Below are 22,256 nucleotides of genomic sequence, written 5' to 3' on the forward strand. Positions count from 1 at the left end.
GGCGTCAGCTCTCCTAGAACTGCAAGAATGCAGAATCTTTGAGGAGTCTCTATAAGACAATAGGGAAAGGATAAGTCAGCCAGTTCTAAAATGGAACTCGGTGCGCCCCAGTGGGTTGGTGTCAGAGCTGGTTGTTCTTCGCGCTGCCTGCCGGGACAGCTCCAGCCTGGCGGCGTTCCCGGGCGCATCCCGAGAACTTGTGTTGGCCTTCCTCAAGCCGGGGAGGCGTTGGGCAGAGCTGGGCTGCGGCTCCGCCCTCGGGGGTTGCCGTTTCCTTAGAAGGCGAAGCCCTAAGCCTGGCCTCTCGCCCACGGGGAGTCCGCGATACGCCTCCCGCACCCCTTGAGACCAGGACTTGTGCGAGCGCGGGAAGACCGGCGGAGCCTGTGCTTCAGCTCGGGCGTGGACGGGGCGGGCGCCGGGGCGGGGCGCGCGCTCCCGGGTTTGAATGGAAGGGTCTAGACCGGCGGCGACAGCAGCGAGTGGGTCCTGAAACCCCAACTCCACCGCCGATCCGCGCGCCATGCGTCTGGAGAGGTGAGTCGGGCGGGCGTGGCGTCGGTTCCCTGGATGTAGCACCATGGGAACGGCGACACCGGTGACAAACACCCGCTCTGCGAGGTACGCCAAGTGTGTGGCCTCGGGAGCCTAGAGACCGCCGCGCTATTGGGATCCTTTCTTAGTAGCTGATTCGCCCGCAGGTAGAAGCCCGCGGGCTCCTGCTTGTAGCTTGGCCGCAGCTGGCCAACCCGCATCCTCCGTCGCCCCCAAACACAGCGCTGTGATTATAGAACCTATCGCCATTTCCCCGCTGGTTTCTAACCTTTGGCCATCGCCAGGAACCGCGTGGCTTAATTTAGAACCTAAAAGAACGTGGCACTGTTTTAAAAGTCTTGGGGTGCCTTTTTAAAAGGCTTGGGGTGGGCTGTCAGAAACCAGCCCTTTTTGAGGGCGGCGCCCAGCCGACCTCCCGTGCGGTTTGGATCGGGGCCGGGCGCGACTGGGGCGCACGCGGTGGGGACCGCTGTGCCTCGCACCGCGCCTCCAGGTCTCCTAGCGTGGCGGGCGTCCCTTCGCCACCTGGCTGGAGGCGATCCGGCTGAGCTCTGTCTGTTCGCAGGTGTGGCGCCTTTCGCCTGCGCTTCGGCCATGGAGGTGCTGCGGCGCTCTTCTGTCTTTGCTGCCGAGATCATGGACGCCTTTGATCGTTCTCCCACAGACAAGGAGCTGGTGGCTCAGGCTAAGGCACTAGGCCGGGAGTACGTGCATGCCCGGCTTTTGCGCGCCGGCCTCTCTTGGAGCGCCCCAGAGCGCGCTTCACCTGCCCCTGGAGGACGCCTGGCAGAGGTGTGCACTGTGCTGCTGCGCTTGGGTGAGTGTGGGGGCATCAGCAGGTACCATCCCAGGCCACCCCCTTTATAGCTGCTTTAAAGGCTTGCCCCGTGTGTTTCGGGGTACCAGGTACAGCTGTTCAGCACTGACATTCCCTTCTCGAAACAAGTTCAGTCTTTCTGCAGCTGTGCCTCACCCTCTGGGGTAAAGAGGGGGCGTGTGTGGGAGCCCAAATCTGTCTGGAATGGAGAGTGTGCAAAGATAGGCCACACAGGTTGGTGCTCCTCTGTTCTTCCCCAGGCTTGCCTGCTTGCCGGCTCCTTTGTCAGCATCACCCCCCCCCCCATCCCCACCCTCCACTCTTGTGCCTGCTTAGCCCAGATCACAGACATTCTTGCTACAAAAACCACAGAAAGCTCTGGAAGAGTAATATTTTAGCAGCTAAACTTTATTGTGACCCTTGTACTTTGCTGGACTGAAAAATCCTTTGTGGGACCACGTGTCCCAATGTTTGTTTTGGAAAAAAAAGGCCTTTCAGTTTTTCAGCTATTGGCTGAGATCCGACACTCATTGCAGTTTCTCTTGATGGGAAGGGCCCCCCAGAGCCTCCTTGAGGGCATCTGGGACACTTGTTTTTGGGGTCATACATAGCTAGCTCAGTGGCTCTTTTTAGCTTCTCTAAGGCCTGGACATGCGATGGTTGAAGGATGGGCAAACCTTCATCCTGGACAGTTTGTCTTACTATAGCCAGAGGGCCTGGGGCTGTGCAAGAGGTAATGGCAGAGGTTAAAAAAAGAAGGGTGGTGGTGGTGCTGAGACCTGGTGTACACGCTCCTGGTTAGAGGGAGCTCTGTAGGACCATGGGAGATGAGGTTTGCACACATACTCTTTTATATACGCCTGGATCTTTGTGCTGGGATGGCTTCAAGGAGCAGGGCTGGGTAGACCTGGTCCCTGGGAGGAAGTCGTGCCTTTGGGTCTGCCCCACTAAACTTCAGTCCTTACGGGTCCCTTTGGCAGGTCCTGAGAGGCTTGAACACTGGCCTGTGGAGAGGAGCAGGTGCCAAGGCTTGTGCTCGGCAGCAGGCCTCTGAGTACTCAAGAACTCTTTTTTTTTTTAATATTTATTTATTTATTATGTATACAATGTTCTAACTGCATGTACACCGGCAGAACTCTTTAAGGCCTTTCTCCATCACCCAGTCCTATTGTTCCTACACTCTGGCTTCAGACCCTTCTAGGCAGCTCAGGGGATTATTCCTGGAGGGAGAGAGCCTGAATCCCCGTGTGTTCTTGTTCAGGTTGTTTGGTGCTACCGTGACTGTTCAGGGTGAAGTCTTCTAAGGTCATCCATATGTCCCAGACCCCCAGCATTGTTCCAGCCACAAACAGGAAGCAGTCTCCTAGGGTCAGTCTCCAGAGGCCCCCAGGATTTATCCTTGGCAGCAGGCAGGCCAGCCCTGGGAATTTCCATGCCATCCCCTGGCCCTCCTCCTGATTCTGTTCTGGTTCCAGATCTTAATTAATTAGATAGAGCACAGCTGGCCTCAGGGATGACGTGGGCGCCCTTATCGCTGGGCCAGGCCAGGCAGCAGCAGCAGCAGCAGCAGCAGCATTTCCCTATTTGCTTTGGCTGGGGAAGTGGCTGGGCCAGGGACACCCAATCAGAGGCTCTGTGGAATTCCCGGCACCCATCTTTCCCGGCGCGTGCATGATGCTGCCAAGGGCACTGTAGCCCAGGGGCCAGGTGGGACCGTGGATGGCATCTCTTTGGCACAGCTATGGCTGGGCTGAAATAGTACCACAGAAAGACACACCCATTTGGCAGCAGGAGCCCAGGTTGGCATGTCCCAGGGTGGTACCATTGTCCCAGGCCCTTAGCTCAGCCTAAGTCAGTTCACTGAGCTATCTATCACTAGTGATGCTAGTGCCTAAGACAGCATCATCCTGTGAGGCAGCAGGGGTGACTACATAGATGTGGTCTTCCAGCCAAGCCCCTCGCCATGTTGGGGTCCGCTTGCCAGCCCACCTGGTTCCTATATCCTGCTCAGCCTATCACTGTCTGTCTGCCTACCAGCCTGCCTGCTCTGAGTCACTGACTGAGCAGGCACTGCCCATGCACCACTGCAGGATTCCTGCCCCACTGGCCCAGCCAGTTTGCCTTAAGGGGCTTGGAGGTTCCGCAGCCTCTCTAGTTAGTCTCTTGGTTGTGAGAGACAAATGAATTAAAAATTGGTGAAGGGGTTGTGGGGAGGGGTTGGGGGTCAAACAGGTTAAGTGGAAGAAGCCGCAGAGTGTTAGCTTGGAAGGCATGTGAGGTCAGGTGGGTCAAATGCAGGATTGTGTCCTGGTCAGTGCTGGCCACAAGGCTAAGATGTGAGAGGCCCTGAACCACTGTGTGCCCCTGCAGGGGATGAACTGGAGCAGATCCGTCCCAGCGTATACCGAAATGTGGCCCGGCAGTTGCATATCTCCCTACAGTCTGAGCCCGTGGTGACTGATGCCTTCCTCGCTGTAGCAGGCCACATCTTCTCAGCAGGTAGGTCTGGCCTGTTTACCCAAGGCACCTCTGGGAGGGGGTGGGGTTTAACATCTGTGGATCAGGCAGGGTTGCAGGGATAGAAAGTTCTTGAGGTCCTCTGACACAGCTCCATGGGTTCTAAATCACTGCCATCTATACAGGCCTTCTGCCACTTGGGGCTGTTCTGAACTGTGTAACAGCCCAGCCCAGCAAAGACCTGGCTCACACAGCCCTGCAAGGTACGGCTGGCCATCTTGTTTTGTATTTTTATTCATTTACTTATTTTGGTGTTTTGAGACATGGTTTCTCTGTGTAGCCCCGGCTGTCCTGTAGACCAGGCTGGCCTCGAATTCATAGAGATCAGCCTGCCTCTGGCCTCTGAGAGCTCGGACTAAAAGTATGCACCACCACAACTAGCTGGTTTTGTTACACTTTTACTTGGTGTGTGAATGCGCATGCTCACACACCCAATCACAGCACATGAGGTCAGAGGACAGCTTTTGGGAGTCGGCTCTTTCCTTTCGCTATGTGGGTCCCTGAGGTTGAACTCAAGTCTTCAGGCTTAGCCTGTATCCTCTGAGCCAATCCACTGGTCCTGCTGCTGGTCATTCTGAAGGCTGATGACACAGTCCTGCCATGTAATAGTGGTCCAGCACTGGCTGGGGCTATGGTGCCCCCCAGGGCAGCAGCCCTCTGTGACACTGCAGCAGCATATCCTGGGCTTTTAGTGACCATGGTACTTGAATTTCCACAGCTAGATGCACATGAGGCATTCACAAAGGGGAACATCCCAGACAATCTGTGTGTCCAGTCATGGGTACTTTAGGAACTTAGGGACATGCAGGCCTGGATGGCTGTGACCACTCACCGGGGGCTCTCCCTGGTGCTACAGAAGTGAGTGATAGGCAAGCCCCTCTTAACTCTGCAGCCTCCTCCCACTTTGCCTTAAGTTCCCGTCTGTATACTGCCCCAGACTTACAGGGGGCTGCATGACCCATCTCCCCAAACCCTCTTTTCCGTTCTCTTTCCTTAGAACCCCAATAGATACCTTGTTGTCCACATGTGTCACTTAAAGCCAGATTCGTGTCGTTGTCTTTGCCAAGGAGTGGGAGGCCCAGGCTAGCCTCAAGAGCATCACATGACAGTCCAGGATCAGCGGGTGTGACTTCTGTACTGAAAAGATGCAGGGCAATGGGGGGCTGGGCTGTGGGAAGTAGATGAGTGGGTGGGAGGTGGAGTGGGAGAGATGGAGAAGGGCTGTGGCGTGGGGGAAACTGTAGTAGGAGTTAGTGGGTAAGCTCTTGCCCCTTTTTTGAGGGTAACCTACAGGTACCTGGTGGGACCGGCAGTGGGTAGAGCTCAGGAAGGAAGCCAGCAGCTGGGCATTTTTCCTTGCTAGCCCTCTCTGGAGCTTTCCAGCTGACGCCAGCCACGAGTGGCCCCCTGGGGTGTCTTGTCTCCAAGCTGTCAAGCAGGCTGCTTTACGAGCCATGGATGGCTGGATTTATAAGCAACTTTGCTTCTGAGACTACAGATCTGGCCTGCTGATGTCTGCGGTGAGCCCAGGAGAGTGGCTGGGTCTCTGTTAGTGGGAGGTGTAAACAGGAGAAAGGGACTGCCTTTTGGGTGGTATAAGTGTGAGTTGGGGAAAGGTCAGCATAACCTTACCCCATGTCCACCATCCCTGCCTGTGCAAGCCCACCTTGAGCATGGAGGCAGCTCAGAAAGGCACTCGCCCTGGGAGGTCCTCTCGGGGAGACAGAGCCCTTTCCAGCTGACGCCAGCCATGGGTGGCCGCTTGAGTGTCTGTCTCCAAGCTGCAGGGAGGAGGCAGGGGAAGGGAGGCCATGGGAATGCAGGGTGGTCACATCCCACTGGAGGCCAGGAAGCACCAGCAGACTTTACAAACAAGCACATGAGATGTTCGGCATCATCAGTCATTGTGTGTGTGCCAGAATGGCTTCCTACGTACCAGGATGGCCAGACAACCACAGTGTTGATGGGGGTGGGAGGTTAGGGGCGGGGCGGGGGGACGACAACTCAGCCTTTACTCACAGCTGGTGAAGTGTGGCCACTTTTGAAGCCTGGCTGGTCCTCAAATGGTGAAGCATGGAGTTTCCATATGACCCGACAACACCCAACAGAAATAAACCACGAGAGGCCTGCCTGTGTGTGTTCCCAGCAGCATAATATAGCCAGAGGTAGTGACTATCCAAGTGTCCGTTAATTTACACGTGGAATACTGGTCAGACACAAAGAAGAGTGAGGCAGGGTAGTGCAGATGAACCTTAAATGTGCCAGACACAAATTCCACTTGTGCGAAATGTGCAAGCTATGTTGACTGTAACAGAGCGAATCACAAGTTGGGGGTGGGGGAAGCTACGGGGATTCTCCTGGAGTGATAAAGATGTTCAGGGCTGCAGAGATGGTTTAGCAGTTAAGAGCACTTACTGCTCTTCCCAAGGACCTGAGTTCAGTTCCCAGCAGACACAAGGCAGCTTACAACCAGCTGTAACTCTAGTTCTATCCAGTTCAAGGCGGCCTGAGCCCTTTTCTGGTCTCCTTGGGTACTGTATATATGTGGTGCACAGACAGATGTGCAGACAGAACCCCCGTAACATGAAACATACATAAATCAGGCTGGGTGTGGTGGTGCATGCCTTTAATCCCAGCACTCGGGAGGCAGAGGCAGGTGGGTACCTGAGTTCGAGGCCAGCCTGGTCTGCACAGCGAGTTCCAGGACAGCCAGAGATACATAATAAATACCTTGTCTCCAAAAAAACCAAGTGCCACACTGCTCCCACAAATCTTTAAAATGGTGTTCCAGAATTAGAAGGCTGCACATATTTACAGTTAGTCTATAACATAGTTTACACGTTTGTGGACATGACAGCCCAAGGAAAGCGGGGGCTCCCCAAGGCGGGACCCTGGGCACCACCTTCCCCTGCCACCCTATGGAACACTCTGTTTAACAGGACATCAAGCTTGTCAGTTCTTTGATGGACTCAGACTTGGGTACTCTGGGTGACACAGATGCCAAGCCCCCCCCATCTATGTCATCAAAGGCACAGCTTACAGCAGAAGAGCCTGTGATGACGACAAGCCCTGGTGACAAGGCCCTGTTACCCAGCTGACCAAGAGCAGTAACCTTTGGTCTAGGATGCTCAGTGGGCTGAAAACTGGGGAGTGACAAGGGTACTGTTAAAGCCAGTGTGGAGCTCAGTTGGGATTTCAGATTTGGGTTTATTTTGAAAGAGAGGGCAGGTAACTCCTGTGGGAGAGCTAGAAGTGGGTGTGCGGCGCTGTCTGATTTCAGGGGGTTCACTGTTCTTTCTCCTATTCCTTTTTTGTTTGTTTTTGAGACAGGGTCTCTCTGTGTAGTCCTGGCTGTCCTGGAACTAGCACTGTAAACCAGGCTGGCCTGGAACTTACAGAGATCCACCTGCCTCTGCCTCCTGAGTGTTTGGATTAAAGGCATGTGTTACCACCGTCTGGCTCTCCTATTCCTTTTTTTTTTTTTTTTTTTTTTGAGGTGACATGCATATACTGTACATTTAGCCACATTAAATGTCAATTTGGTGGCATTTAGCGCATCCAGAATGCTATTTTGTCTTAATCCTGTGGACATACTGCCTATGAGCAGGCACTTCCTGTCCCTGGCCCCAGGCCCCTCTGGATCTGTTTTGTCTTTGTGGGTATGCCTGTCCCACATGTTTTCTGTAGGTGGGATTGGCTTTGTGCCCTTTTGTGTTTGTCCTTTCCCTTGCCATGTTGTGGCATTCATTGGGACTTCACTCTGATTCTCGGCTGCATAATAAGGCTGCTGTACAAGCCCAGCAGTTGGCTAACAAGCGGTTAGTTTTTCCTTTTTGGTTGTTGTGAGTGGTACTGTGGTGAACATCTGTGCTGATTCATGCATTGTGAGAGGTTATTCTCACTGCTGTGTGAAGGTGGGTTGAGGGGAATGCCATAGTCTGTAAATGCTACCCTTTAGGGTAACATCTCACAGGGCCTGTGGCTAGCTGTGCCTGCTTTCCTGCTATTGTCAAATGCTCTCCAACTGTCTTCCCCAGCAAAGCTGAGAACAGCAGTTACCTTAACCTTTCTCTCATCTCGTGTGTGTGTGTGTGTGTGTGTGTGTGTGTGTGTGTGTGTGTGTGTGTGTATACAGGCGCATGTGTAGATGCACATGTATGTAGGTCATAGGTTAATCATGAGTGTTTTCCTTAGTAGCTTCTTCCAATTATTTTTTGAGACAGTCTCTCACTGACTAGGCTGGCTGGCCAGGAAGCCCTAAGGACCCTCTTGCCCTACACCTTTGATGCCAGCTGTGGGTTACAGGCACATGTCAGCATGCCAGGCTTTTTATGTGGGTGCTGGGGATCTGACCTCTTGAACTCACACTCACATAGCAAACACTCGACTAGCTCTGACCCCTAAAGCTTTTACCATAGGAGGCTGCAACTACATCTTGTTACAATTTTTGTTCTTGTGCTGTTAACCAGGGGAAATGGGTCTTAGTTTTTCAAATGCTTAGTGTTTTGTTTGCACTTTTTTTTTGCCCCCTCAGTCTCAGATCCTCTTGCCTGAGTTTTCTTAACCTAGATTACAGGAGTATACCACTACACTACACCTCTTTTTAAAAAGATTTATTGTGTGTGTGTGTGTTGTTGTTGTTTTTCAAGAAGGGTTGTCTGTGTAGCCATGGCTGTCCCAGACTTGCTTTGTAGACCAGGCTAGCCTTGAACTCAGAGAGATCCACCTGTTTTTGCCTCCCAAGTACTGGGATTACAGGCGTGTGCCACTACACCTGGCTTAAAAGACATATTTCTAACTATGTGTATGTGTTTTTATGTATCTGTGTGTTGATATGTGTGTGTGTGTTCAGGTGCCCTCAGAGGTCAGATACATCACAGATCTCCTTGGAGCTGGAGGTATAGCTTATTGTAGGTTTTGGGAGCTGCATTTGGTCCTCTGGAAGAGGACTATGTGCTCCTTAACTACTGAGCCATATCCTGCTCCCTGTTTTGAGATAAGAATTTATGTATTCCAAGCTGGTTACTTAGCTGAGGACCACCTTGACTGAACTTTTTCTGGTTTTCTGCCTCAAAGTGTTATTATTAGGCCAGGCAGGACCTTACTTTTTTTTTTTTTTTTTTTTGTGGCAGTACTGGTGATAGAATACAAAATTTCTGTATCTTTTCCATTTTCATGTGTTTGCATGTCTGTGGGCACACATGCTTGCATGTTCACATGGCCCCAGGCTGATACTGGATCTTAGCTTCAGCCACTCTAATTCACTGAGGTGGCATCTCTCAACCACATCGAGAGCTTGCGGATGCGGCTAGCCTTGCTGACCACCTTGCTCTGAGGATCCTGGCTCTGCCTTCCAAGGCTGGAACTGGGAGATGGGCTGCCATGCACGCACACCCAGCTTGGGGCCTGGGGATCTGGACGCTGGTTCTCAGGATAGCACAGACTATAACTACTGGCCCATCTCTCCAGCCCCTAAATTTCTGTAAGGTGCAGCATGTGATCCCCCGCATTGTCCCCCCCCCCCCATCTTACTTCCAGGTTTCAGTTACGCCTCCCGCAGGCCAGTGATCTGGGGAGGAGTCCTCCTGTGACCCTCCTCTTTCAGGTGTAGGCAAGGCTGGTCTCATCCTAGGCTCCAGCAGGTATGCATCAGAGGCTGAGAGGGACAATCTGGGCTGCTGGAGGTGATGGTCAAGTTGCATGAGTACATGCAGCCAAGTGCTCTGTTGTGGTGGTGGCCTGCCAGCAGAGTCCTGGCTTCATTGTCACTGCTAGTCACCAGGCAGGAAAAGTAGCTCAGAGCAGCTCAGCTCTTCATGGTACCCTATGGGCCCTCACCAGCTTGGGTCTGATTAGCAATTCTCTCTCTTACAGGCATCACATGGGGCAAGGTAGTGTCCCTGTACTCAGTGGCCGCGGGCCTAGCGGTTGACTGTGTCCGGCAGGCTCAGCCTGCCATGGTTCACGCCCTGGTTGATTGCCTGGGGGAGTTTGTGCGCAAGACCCTGGCAACCTGGCTGCGGAGGCGTGGTGGATGGGTGAGTCTCAGCATCAGCTGTGGGGTGGGGGTGTGTGAGGGGGTGTGGTGTGGTGTGGTAAACACCGAGTATTAGTTTGGCAACAGGAGGGTGGAGTGGGATGGAACGTGGGGGTAGTGGGCAAGGCCATCAGGACTTAGGGTTGCTCTGAGACACAGGCAGGCGCTGGCTCTTCTATGCCTGGCAGAGGATGCCTGGCAGGAAGAGGCCAACAAGGGTAGCACTGCCCAAAGCACCCTCACTTCCCCTCTTGGGAGCCCCACTTTTCTGCATTCTCAAGAAGCAAGACCTAAGGCGAGCGTGGTAGTGTATGCCTTCAATCCCAGCGTTCAGGAGGCAGAGGCAGGTGGATTTTTGTGAGTTCGAGGCCAGCCTGGTCTACAAAGAGAGTTCCAGGACAGCCAGGGCTACACAGAGAAACCCTGTCTCGAAAAACAAACAACAAAAGCAAGAGCTAGAGATGGGGTGTCAGGATCAGCCCCTCCCAGTCTCCAGCCTGACTGTCTACATGGTTGGCCAAACCAAAGACGCTTTTTGGGTACTGAGCATGGATGATGGGGCTCTACCCAGAAGTCTCTGTTTTTGCCTATAAAATGGGTAGGCAAGGATGTTAGACTTGAGATCTTCCCCATCTAACTTACAGGTGTCTTGCTCAAGTTTTGGTCCAGATGGACCACAACCTCCATTCTTTTTTTTTGGTTTTTCGAGACAGGGTCTGTGTTAGCCTTGACTGTCCTGGACTTGCTTTGTAGAGTAGGCTAGCCTCGAATTCAGTGATCTGCCTGCCTCTGCCTCCTGAGTACTGGGATTAAAGGTGTGTGCCACCACTGCCCAGCCACAACTTCCGTTCTTTTTTTTTTTCCTTTCTTTTTTGAGACAAGGGTCTCTCTGTGTAGCCTTAGCTGTCTTAGACTTGCTTTGTAGCCCAGGCTGGCCTCGAACTCACAGTGATCCGCCTGTCTCTGTCTCCTAAGTGCTGGGATTAAAGGCGTGTACCACCACCGCCTGGCTACAACCTCTGTTCTTAAGATAATTAAAAAAAATTTTTTTTGTTTTTTGTTTTTTTTGAGACAGGGTTTCTCTGTGTAGCCTTGGTTGTCCTGGACTCACTTTGTAGATCAGGCTGGCTTCGAACTCACAGCGATCCACCTGCCTCTGCCTCCTGAATGTTGGGATTAAAGGCATGTGCCACCACAACCTCTGTTCTTACACAGCTTTGTATGTTCCTTTTGTGATTTGGGAGACATTTTTCTAGTGCAAGGTACTAGGGACCTTGGGTGCCTGGCTTTGCTAACTATCCTTTTTATCTCCCAGACGGATGTCCTCAAGTGTGTGGTCAGCACAGACCCTGGCTTCCGCTCCCACTGGCTTGTGGCCACACTCTGCAGTTTTGGGCGCTTCCTGAAGGCTGCATTCTTCCTGTTGTTGCCAGAGAGATGAATTGCCCACCAGGGCAGGGGCCAATACTATGGCCCCTGGGCCCAACTCATGGGGCCCCCAGCACCTGAAAAGCACTTCCCTCACTCAAATTGGGAGCATCCAGCCCCTGGGGCCCTGTCCCATACCCCATTCCTTTGTGGAACCTGGCCTCTGGGAGGGTTGATCGGAGAGGGCCAGAGTCTAGGAGCTGGCCTCTATGTCTGCTGTACTCTTCTCCTGGAACTCCTGCCACAAAGTCCAGGCCTAGAGAAAAGGACCTGTGAACACTTTCACATGATGCTCCAGGCCCCACCCCAGGACATGAGCTGGCCTCAGTCTTGGGGAAAAGCAGGTCCTGTACATTTGATCTGAAGGTGACTCTGGCTAATGGAGGGGGAGCCAGGGACGTTGACTGTCCCTAAAGGTGGAATAGAAGGTTTTCTGTTGCCGCTTAGGCTATCTCTAGATGAAGATAGTGTCCCTAACCCACAATGGGTCCTTTGTGGCAGGGACCATGGATGCAGGGCTCCAGGCTAGTTCACCTGACCAATGAACAAGATCCTGTGGATGAGGAGGTCTGTGTAAGTTATGCTCCAATAAAGCTTTACCCAGTGACGTGTGAGACCCTGCTCTGCTTTCTGTGTGTGTCTTCCTGGGACTGCTAATCACCGCCTGCTGCAAGAGCTCAGACTCTGGGGAAGCCCAGTCCTTCAAGGTGTTAGTAGAAGTTCAATACCCTTCCCTAGCTGCTGTGTCCTGAGCAGCTTTGGTGTTGGCTTGACTAGGGGCTGTGAGGGGATGAAGAAAGAACACGTGATCATGTGACAGAAAAGCTGAGGTCAGGTGGGATGTGCACACAGGGTGAGCCTTTGGTGGGGGCAGGAAGGGTCGGCTAGTCTTAGTATGTCTGTAGGTGCTCTCAGTCTGTACTCATTTAGGAGGAAGCTGCCGTCTCTAGTGTTTGTATACCCTGGTCGATCGTCCATAAACATTCTAACATTCATTCAGACTAAAGTCACCCGTCCATGGGTTGGCCATGCCTGTGTTAAACAATATACATTCACTCAGGACTTTTTTTTTCCTTCTCTGAGACAGGAGTTCTCTGTGTAGTCTTGGCTGTCCTGGACTCGATTTGGAGACCAGGCTGGCCTTGAACTCACAGAGTTGCCTCTAACTCCCAAGTGCTGGGATTAAAGGTATGTGCTACTACAACCCTGTTAAATTTTACTTTCTTATTTATGCAAAGTGGTGGAAAATGTGTGGAAATGGCTATCCAGGGTGGGAGGAATGAGTTGGGTCAGGCTGACCTTTTGACAAGACTCTCACCAAGCAGATGACTGTGTTATGGCTGGGGCTGGGATAGGAACCAGGGCTGTGACTGGCTGGCTGAAGCTGAGGCCTGGTCGTCACTGTGAATTAGCTAGAGATTTTTGTTGAGGTGGTGGTCTGGAGATAGAGGCTGTTTAGTCCTAGCTGCCCTGGTACTCAATATATAGACCAGGCTGTTCTCGAATTCACAGAGATCCTCCTGCCTCAGCTTCTGAGTGCTGGGATTAAAGAAGTGCACCACCACATCCAGTTTAGCTGAAGACAGAATGGAGAAGAGGCTCAAAGATCTGGTGAGGATGTTGGAAGAGGCTGTCTCATAGCTCCCAGCTACGCACTCTCTTGCCCCGTCACCTCACTAACCCTTAGGAACCAGCTCTAGTGCTTCAAGCTTTTTACTGTTGGCCCAGTATATATGTCTGCCTCCAGGCCAGGCTCACTGTAGTGCTCGAGCTGTGGGCAACTTGATTTTCCAAGGCAGTGCAGGAAGGTGGATACACTGGGTTTCCTTTGCTGTATAATAAAGTTGGGACCGAGAACTGCCTAGCTTCCTGATGAGGTAAGAATTCCATGGCCCCTCAAGGTTTCCGTGTTGAGGTCTTAAGCTCCTTCCCAGCCTGTCTTCACCTCAGACTGCCCCCCATTCCAGGCCCTGCTGCTCTCCCGCCTCCTCCCTCCCTATGAAGTCCTTACCTGCTTATCGCATGCTCCCAGCCCCAGAGGGCATCCCAGAGGCCTCTGCCTGGCTGTGGGAAGTCTGCCTTAGAGTGGCACCCTTGCATGTGACCATCACCCAGTGTGGCCTTGGCATTTGCTGCCTGGCTGGTGGACAGCAGGTGGAAGGAAGTGGAGAAGAAAGGAGGGAGAGAAAAAGCAGTGCTGATGCGTGGGTGGCCTTGCCTTGCCAGCCTTCTGTCCTTGGATCAAATCCTTTGGGTTACTTCCAATACAAGAAAGTAAATGTTAGTTCAGAAAAGCACAGGGCTTAAAGTGGCACAGAGAGCAGTAGGCATCTTTACTTAGAGGACACGATGGGGGTATGACACATTCCAGCAGCAAAAAGATAAAAGTTGGGAGACATAAATGGAACAAGAACTGTGAAAGCCTGTATGAGGCAAGCTCTAAAAACCCCTTAAGGACACAAGGCGGGACAAAAGAGGCTGGCAGAGAACCCTCTGCAGGACAGCCCTCCAGGTGGGCAGGCATATCAATCTGGTATATTCCTTATAAAATAGGTTGTTTTCTATCTAAATCAAAATGAGTTAATTATAGAATTCATGAAAGGGAAAGGGGGAAAGAGTGCACACACAATCAAGAGTGGGTGAGCCAGCACATGTGACCCCCAGTAGAGAGAAGTGGGAGCTTAGTCCTGCCTGCCTCTGTTGAGCCAGATGGCACTAGCACAAATGGGGGGAGTTGGAAGGCCAGGGGTGTGCATAACTCAGGGTCAGACTTCAGTGTCTACAAAGTACAGTCTGATAAAAAAGTGTGACCTCGTATCTGGAGATCTGCATTGTGTCCCCTGCACCATCCCTAACGCTCAGCAGAGCAAAGGCCAGTGTAAAACACGGGCAATACGAGGAAAAAAATTCCTTTGTGTGAATTCCTTTGTAACTGAATAGTGAACAAAATTTTCCTATGTATGATTCTAACCCTAAGATAAGACAAAATGCAGAGAATGTTTGGCATCCTCCAACATGGTGGCAGTGCTGTCTGGCGGGGAGGGGGCCAGGGAGTGGGGCACGGGATTTCCGTGTGATCAGTTTGGTGAGTAGAAGTGATGGCTGCATGTGACACTGAGCTGTATACTCTGAGATGACTAAATATTATGGGTTTTTATTTTTGTGTGTGTGTTATTTTTTGAGACAGGGTTTCTTTCGTAGTCCTGGTTGTCCTGGACTCTCTTTGTAGACCAGGCTCGCCTCAAATTCTAAAATGTTGTTTTATGTTACATGCATTTTACCTGAATAAAAAATTGTAATTTAGCCGGGCGTGGTGGCGCATGCCTTTAATCCCAGCACTCGGGAGGCAGAGGCAGGCGGATCGCTGTGAGTTTGAGGCCAGCCTGGTCTACAAAGTGAGTCCAGGACAGCCAAGGCTACACAGAGAAACCCTGTCTCGAAAAATAAAACAAACGAAAAAAAAATTGTAATTTAAAAGCAAGGAGATTAGGATTAATATTCCTAATTCAAAGGAGTTTGAGAAGTCTGAGTCAAGAAAAACAAAAAACAGAAAAATCACAAGAGAACTACAGACCCAAACTCATTCCCCACCTATCCTTGGTCTAAATCCAAGGTCAACACCGGTCTCTCCTGTTCCTGGGGGCGGGCACATACTCTGCCCATGCACTGAGGTACAGAACCCTAGGAAGGGCCACAGGCAAACAGGCCAGGGATTTGCAATCCCACTTCTAGAACTCAGAAACAAAAATAAACTGCAAAAATTAAAAATGACACAAAAGGCTTCAGATGCTACTGTTTAATGTGCAGAAGACTAAATGCTCTGTCTGATGCTGGCATTAGCGTGTCCTGGCAGAGCTGCCATGGGAAAGCCTGAAGCAGGCTGTGCCTGTAGGGAACAGATGTACGTTCTAGAATTCTGACAACAGCATGCAAGGGACTTACGTGATCAAAATGAACTTAAAAGAGAACCACCATTCCTAGAAACAAAACAATGGAACTTACATACCAAATTAGTATCACAGCACAGTCAGAAATTAATGTATTTAAACTTTGTCTTTAATGGGAAAAGTATATATAGACTAACGGAAATATCAAATTTTAATCAACGGTCTTCGATATTTGTTTTCTTTCTTTCTTTCTTTTTGGTTTTTCGAGACAGGGTTTCTCTGTGTAACCTTGGCTGTCCTGGACTCTCCTTGTAGATCAGGATGGCCTCAAACTCACAAAGATCCATTTGCCTCTGCCTCCTGAGTGCTGGGATTAAAGGCATGCACCACCACTGCCCAGTTGTTCGTTTTCATCTTAGAAGAAACGGAATCAGGCTGGGCAGTGATGCACATGCCTTTAATCCCAGCACTTGGGAGGCAGAGGCAGGTGGATCTCTGTGAGTTCGAGGCCAGCCAGGTCTATAAAGTGAATCTAGGTCAGCCAGGGCTATTACACAGAGAAACCCTGTCTTGAAAAAACCAAAAAACCCAACAAAAACAAAACCAAAAAAAGAAGAAACAGAATCAAAGAATATACATTTAAAATATATAATTTTAAGCTTGAAGTGGAAACTTAGATCACAAGGCCTTCTCCCTGTCCCCCCACCCCTTGCAGGCTCCTCTGCAATCTCTTCCCCAGGGAGAGCTGGTAAGATAGCGCTGTGACCCTGGCGCTCAGCTGCATTCTTTGTTCTCTGCCTTGGCAGCCACAGACCTGCCCCTCTACTTTCCAGCAGGCCTTGAATTACACTTGAAGCTTTATCAGCGCCTTCCTGATTTCTACTTCTCCAGCCCCACCCTGCCCCACTCCCCAAAACCTCAGTAGTTCTTTGAATCTGAAGGAACTGCTGGATTTGAGGGTCAGGAGCACAGTAGGGTGATTGTCCTACTCTTTTGGAGCCACAGGGAAGAAAGGGCTCCTTCTCTTCAGGACCCTCCCCCCCCCACACCTCTGTAACAGCTATTCTTAGGATGCTCTTCCTCAGACTTGAAGTTGTTCTCCCTTCATGACGCAATGCTGTAACTCTAAGAAGCCCACCTGAAGGGTAATTTTCATTCATGTGCGCGTGTGGATGCCTGAAAGGGCCAGAAGAGGGTGTCAGACCCCCTGGAGCTGGAGTTACAGAAGGGTGTAAGACGCAGGATGTGGGTGGAGCAGGTGCCCGATCTCCTGAGCCACCTCTTCAGCCACGTAATTTGTGTTTGGGTGCAGGTACTCATACACGTGTGTGCTCCTGTGGGGGCCAGAGGACAGCCCTGGGCTGTTTCTCAGGAGTTGTCCCCCCTTTAAAAATACTTTTTAAACTAATTTCATGCAAGTTTGCCGTATGTATGTATGTATGTATGTATGCATGCATGCCACATGTATGCCTGGTGCCCATGGAGATATAGAGAAAGGCTGTTAAGTTCCCTGGAATTGCAGTTATAAACATGGTAAACCACGCCATGGATGCGAAACCCGAACCCAAGCCCTCTCCAAGAGCAGCAAACGCTCTTCAACTACAGAGCCACCTCTCTAGCCTGATTCTTATTGGCCTGAAGCTTGCCAATCAGGGCAGGTTCAGAACCGCCCGCCTCAGTTCCTCCAGTGGTTGGTCAATAGGCATTTCCCACCACACCCAGCTTTGTGTATGCTTGGGGGTCGGGGAGGTCAGAGGTTGATGCTGGGTATCTTTTCTTTCTTTCTTTTTTTTTTGGTTTTTCGAGACAGGGTTTCTCTGTGTAGCCTTGGCCATCCTGGACTCACTTTGTAGACCAGGCTGGCCTTGAACTCACAGCGATCCGCCTGCCTCTGCCTCCTGAGTGCTGGGATTAAAGGCGTGCGCCACCACGCCCGGCCCGGGTATCTTTTCTTAATTGCTCTTCACTTATTATTTATTTACTTTGGGTTTTCAGGACAGGGTTTCTCTGCGTAGCCCTGGCTGTTCTGGAATTCTCTTTGTAGACTAGGCTGGTCTTGAACTCACAGAGATTGGCCTGCCCCTGCCTCCCAGTGCAGGGACTAAAGGCGTGTGCTACCACCCCAGCCTCCTCCTTTTTATTTTTTGAGGCAGAGTTTCTAGCTCTCTGAAGCTCTGGTTGTCCTGGAACTTCCTATGTAGACCTGTCTGGCCTCAAATTCAGAAGGCCCAACTGCCTCTGTAGCAAGTGCTGGAATTAAAGGCATGCACCACTACGCCAGGTTCCACCTTATTTTTAAAAAGTTTTAAAAATTTATTTATTTATGGGTGGGGGCACCTGTGGAGCCCAGAAGGTGTTGGATTCCTTGGAGCTGGAACCATAAGCAACTATGACCTTCCTCATGTGGGCGCTGGACCTAGAACCTGAATCCTCTGCAACAGCAGCAAGGTGTTCTTAAGCTCCACCTGTCTCTCCAGTCCTCTACCTTGTTTTTTTGACCAGCTCTCTCACTGACTCTGGAGCGTGTCCATTTGGCTACACTGAATGCTGCAAACCCCAGGGATGCCGTTCTCTACTCTGCAAGTACTGGGATTATGGGCTGCTGCTAAAATCCCCTCACATGAGAAGATGTGGTCAATCCCCTCTCCTAACGTCCCCAGGACAAACCAAGGCATGATTCTGCCACAGGTGGGTGCTCCCTGTACCAACATCCTGCACTGGAAAGCCCTTACCCAGCACGGCTGAATGAGGGCTTTCCAGTAGCACACAGATGGAGCCCCGTTCTTGTAGGCTCCATCTCATATACTCTGGCCCCTTCCCAAGGTCATGAGCAATTAAGGCACAGCTGCACATAACAGGTGGTAGGGAATGGCTGGATCCTCAGGTGAGAGTCGCCTGACCCTCCCCACCCCTCCCTGAGGTGAAGTATAAGTCAGCAAGTCCAGTTGGGATGCTCTTCTGCCAGCTGACTCAAGGCGGTAGTTGTTTGGCTTGGAGGATAGACACAACACAGGCAATTTGTGGCCATACATGTTTTTTGCATAGGCACTGGAGCCTAAGTTCAAGACTGAAACCCCCTTCCGGCCCCTCATCCATATTTTTGATGTGTATGTAACATGCTAATGTAGTCAGGAGGGGGGGGGTGTTTTAGTCAGCTTTCTTACCACTATGACGAAATGTTTAGATTATTTTGCTCAGGGCTCCAGAGGTGTCAGGCCATCATGCCCAGAAGGGTGCAGTGGAGCAAGTCCCAGCACAGCGGCCAGGAAGCGGAGTAAAGGGGAGACAAGAAAGAGCCAGGGCAGGACACAGGCCCCAAGGCCACTCCCTAACCTATTTCTCCAGCTAGGCCCCACCTCTCACCTTTCACCACTTCCTAATGATGCCCCCATATTATGATCCATCAAGTGATTAATCCACTGATTGGGTCAGAGCTCTCACTATTTACCAGAGTCTGGAGACGCTCAGACACACCCAGGGCGTGCTTCACTAACCCCCTAGGTGCAGTCAAGGTAACAATTAACTGCTCTGAGGAGGTCACTAGCTCCACAAATGTAGCTTCCCATGTTATCTCAGGGAAAATAAGAGAAAACAAACAGAAAATGACCTCCTGGGGCTGGGGTGTGGCTTAGCTGGTGAAGTGCTAGCCTGGTGTGCCTGAAGCTCTGGGCTTAGTGGCACACACCTGGTCACACCTGGTCACACCTGCACACCTGGTCACAGGCACTTGGGAGGTGGAGGCAGGAGGATCGGGAGGTCAGAGTCATCTTTGGCTACATACTGAGTTTGAGATCAGCTTAGGCTACACGAGCCCTTGTTTTCCAAACAAAACCCTCCTGGTTTTTGTTCGTGGAAAGGCCCAGAAGTTGAGCAGCTCACACAAGGCGCCCGTGTATCTCCAGCCCTGGTCTCTATTTCTACCCACTAGAGAGATCCAGGGCTTTGGGACCTGAGGAGTCGACTTGGGTCTGGAGGAGGCAGCCCTACCTGGTTCACAGATCAAAGGCTCTTGTGGCCTCTAGGGGATAAACTGAGCACCTGACTATAACTGTATGGAACTCACAAATAAGTGTGGACTGACAGCTAGGGAAGGAGAGGTAGATGAGGGCAGGGGGTGGGGGTGGGGGGGGAGTAGGGAGCGCTCTGTCTGTTGGTGTCTCTAGAAACCACAGGGTACCCTTACCCCAAAAAGCTCATACCCAAGGAGAAAGCACTGAGTGAGTCTGCCAGCTTCAAAGTTCAGATGGGCAATCGGCCAGTTCTTGAGGGAGCGTCTGAGAGAATTTCAGCGTGACAACAAGGAGTATCAGAGAGCAGGACAGCCACACTGCTGATCTGATGGTCACACACACAGAGCTTCCAGGGAGAAGGCTGATGGAAGACTGGCAACCAACAGGCAAGGCTGAGAGCTAGTGTAGGCTGGTGGGACTAAGGGTGGTGAGGCCTAGATTCCACTTCCAGTACTTGGGGGGTGGGGGTGGGGGAGGGAGAGAGAAAAAAAGAAAGAAAAAGAGGCCAACCATGCCTGAGGGGACGACCAGCTGTGTGTGAGCTCCTTATGTGCTGTAAAGCGCAGAATTAACCTCCTTGGAAGTGTTTCCAGTCAGAATTTAAATACAGCTTCCAAGCCCCTGGGTAAGTAGGGAGGGAACGTGGGGTGTAGGGGAGGTAGCAGCCTCCCATGGGACAACAGGCTCTTTCAGCATCCCCTTGGCAGCAGAGCTGACTCTGGACAGTCGTTATTGTCTGCGTGGCCCATGGCTCCTCGGGTACCTGCCCAGGGCTCTACTTTGAGGTGCTGGCAACTGTACCCTGGTGATGTCTGTTGTCCCCAGGCGTTCACTTCTGGCAGCCTGAGTATTCTGGCCCTGTGTTTTAGTATTCTATTACCCTGTCTCTGTGTGCCATGTGAGGCTTCCCACACAGAGGCGAATTAAGAAAAAAGCTTTGCCAGGCCTGGTAGAACAGAACTGTGATCCCAGGACTTGGGAGGCTGAGACAGGAGGAGCCTAAGTTCAAAGCTAGCTTGGGCATTTGTGCAGAAAAGAGTTAGTTGTTAGAGGGCGCAGTACACACTATAGTCTTTGCCTAGCATGGGTTGGATCCCCAGCAAAAAGCAAAAACAAAACCTGTAAAAAGTAGGTGGAGATGGGAGGGGGTCAGGGGAGGGAAGGAAGGAGGGAACATGTGATTCTTTATCTTGTTTGTTTTCAAGACAGGGTTTCTCTACACAGCCTTGGTAGTCCTGGAACTCACTTTATAGACCAGGCTGGCCTTGAACTCAAAGAGATTGGCTTGCCTCTGCCTCCAAATGCTGAGATTAAAGGCGTGTACCACTACAGTCTGGCCCCTTTCTTAGTATGTTAAAGAAAAGACTGGAAAACAAACTATCAGCAGCAGATAAAAAAATGTACAGCCTACACAGTGATAATATTCAAAATCCTCAGCCATAAAAATAAAGGCCTTTTATTTGGTTTTCTATGCCATTACAAGAACATCTGGACAACACTTCTGTGTCAGCAGAGCCTGTGGCCACACCATGTCTGTGTAGGATGTCTACTAAACTGGGGGCTAGATACAGAAGCCAGGCTCTGCCCCAGGCCCTGGGAGCTGCTCCAGGTTATGGGGTTACCTTCTTGTAGGTAACGTGAAGATGCTGAATCATTGGCTGTGTAGTGGTTGCCATAGAGACCGTCTGTTCAAGTTTGCCTTCAGAATTCAGTCTGAATTTTCGAGTAATCTGAGTAGAGAACAAACAAAGCACTTAAGTTTTATGTCTTCAAACTACGAGACAAATGCTGGGTGTGGTGGCGCATGCCTGTCACCCTAGCACTCAGCAGGCTGCGACAAGACTGCTGTCTACATTCTAGGCCGGCCTGGCTACACAAGTTCCAAGCTAGCCTGGGATTTGTTTTGAAAAAACAAAAAACCAAACAAACCAAAAAAAACAAATACCACACAAACACTGGAGCATCCGCCTGTGTCAGTCATTGGTCACAGGCCTGTGAGCAGTAACACCCCCATGAAGGGCAAGACTCTGGGCGTGAGCCGTCATGGGACACAGCAAGATCAAGGTGTTGTGGTTCAAGGTTCTTGAGTCCCTTCTCCCAGGCAACATGTGGACACAGGTTGGTATGAACTCTGCTTTCCAGAAGCGGCCTATTGTTGGCTCTCTGTTAATATTTGTTAGTGTTCTGCTGGCTATAAGCTCCCACCTCCATCTGAGTCCTAAACTGTATCAAATGTGCTTTTAGAGGACTCTGGGCCACTACTTGGGGAACACTGGTCTACTATAACACAGCTCTTTCCACAAGAATATGAGCAAATCCTGAGTCATGTCCTCAGGTGTGGAATGCTTGTGGGCACAGTGTGACCATAGGATAAGCTGAATGTCTAAACACTCTTTAAGGGCCTATCACTTCAGTGCTGCCTCTGCCACAGCCATTATGTGGACTCCCAACCCTGTTGGGAGCTCAAAATTTCAGTTATTACAAGTCTAGTTAAAGGGACTAGAGAGATGGTTCCAGGCAGTGGTTAAGAGTGTTTACTGCTCCAACAGAGGATATAGCTCAAGTTTTGGAGTGCTTGCTTACATGCATGAAGCCCTGGGTTAGAGTCCCAGAACTAAAAGAACTAGATGTGGTGGTGCAATCTCAACACCTGGGAGGCAGAGGCAGGAGTATCATGAGTTCAAGGTTAGCCTGGAAAACAGGAGACCCTGTCACAAAACAAAACAAAACATTTATTTAAGGGTACCAGGAAGCCACCAAGGAAGCAAGGAACAAGGAGACAGAGGTGGCACCCCATTTAGAATACTTGCTGGCCCAGGGAGGATTAAAAAGGCTTTCCTGGATTGAGAGCCTGTTTACTTTAGAAAATAGCTTGGCTTCCTCGGGGGACTCCCAGCCCCACTTCCCACAAGACCTGTGGGGGAAAGACCAAGCAGAAACAGACCTAGGAAAAGGCCAAAGCAAATATGTTAAGAGAGATATGAAAAGACTGCCTCCCAGCAGGA

At 51.1% G+C, this 22,256-nt stretch overlaps 2 protein-coding genes across 3 annotated transcripts in view; one reads left to right on the top strand and one right to left on the bottom strand.

Moving 5' to 3' along the window:
- Window positions 1-162: 162 nt before the first annotated feature.
- On the top strand, window positions 163-11,961 carry BOK (BCL2 family apoptosis regulator BOK). Its single transcript, XM_084780803.1, has 5 exons — window positions 163-537; window positions 1,121-1,372; window positions 3,743-3,871; window positions 9,764-9,927; window positions 11,242-11,961. The coding sequence occupies exons 2-5, from the start codon at window positions 1,150-1,152 to the stop codon at window positions 11,365-11,367; spliced, it is 642 nt and encodes a 213-aa protein (XP_084636929.1). The 5' UTR covers window positions 163-537; window positions 1,121-1,149; the 3' UTR covers window positions 11,368-11,961.
- An 8,730-nt stretch (window positions 11,962-20,691) lies between these two features.
- Window positions 20,692-22,256, bottom strand: part of THAP4 (THAP domain containing 4) — a 46,301-nt gene continuing 44,736 nt past the window's right edge. For both annotated transcript variants that reach the window (XM_084778629.1, XM_084778630.1), the window contains one exon: window positions 20,692-20,981. In XM_084778629.1, the coding sequence (XP_084634755.1) occupies window positions 20,862-20,981 (120 nt within the window). In that variant the 3' untranslated portion in view covers window positions 20,692-20,861. The remainder of the gene's footprint in view (window positions 20,982-22,256) is intronic.

This window comes from Acomys minous (genome assembly GCF_964271855.1).
Source record: "Acomys minous genome assembly, chromosome: 4".
Lineage (NCBI taxonomy): Eukaryota > Metazoa > Chordata > Mammalia > Rodentia > Muridae > Acomys > Acomys minous.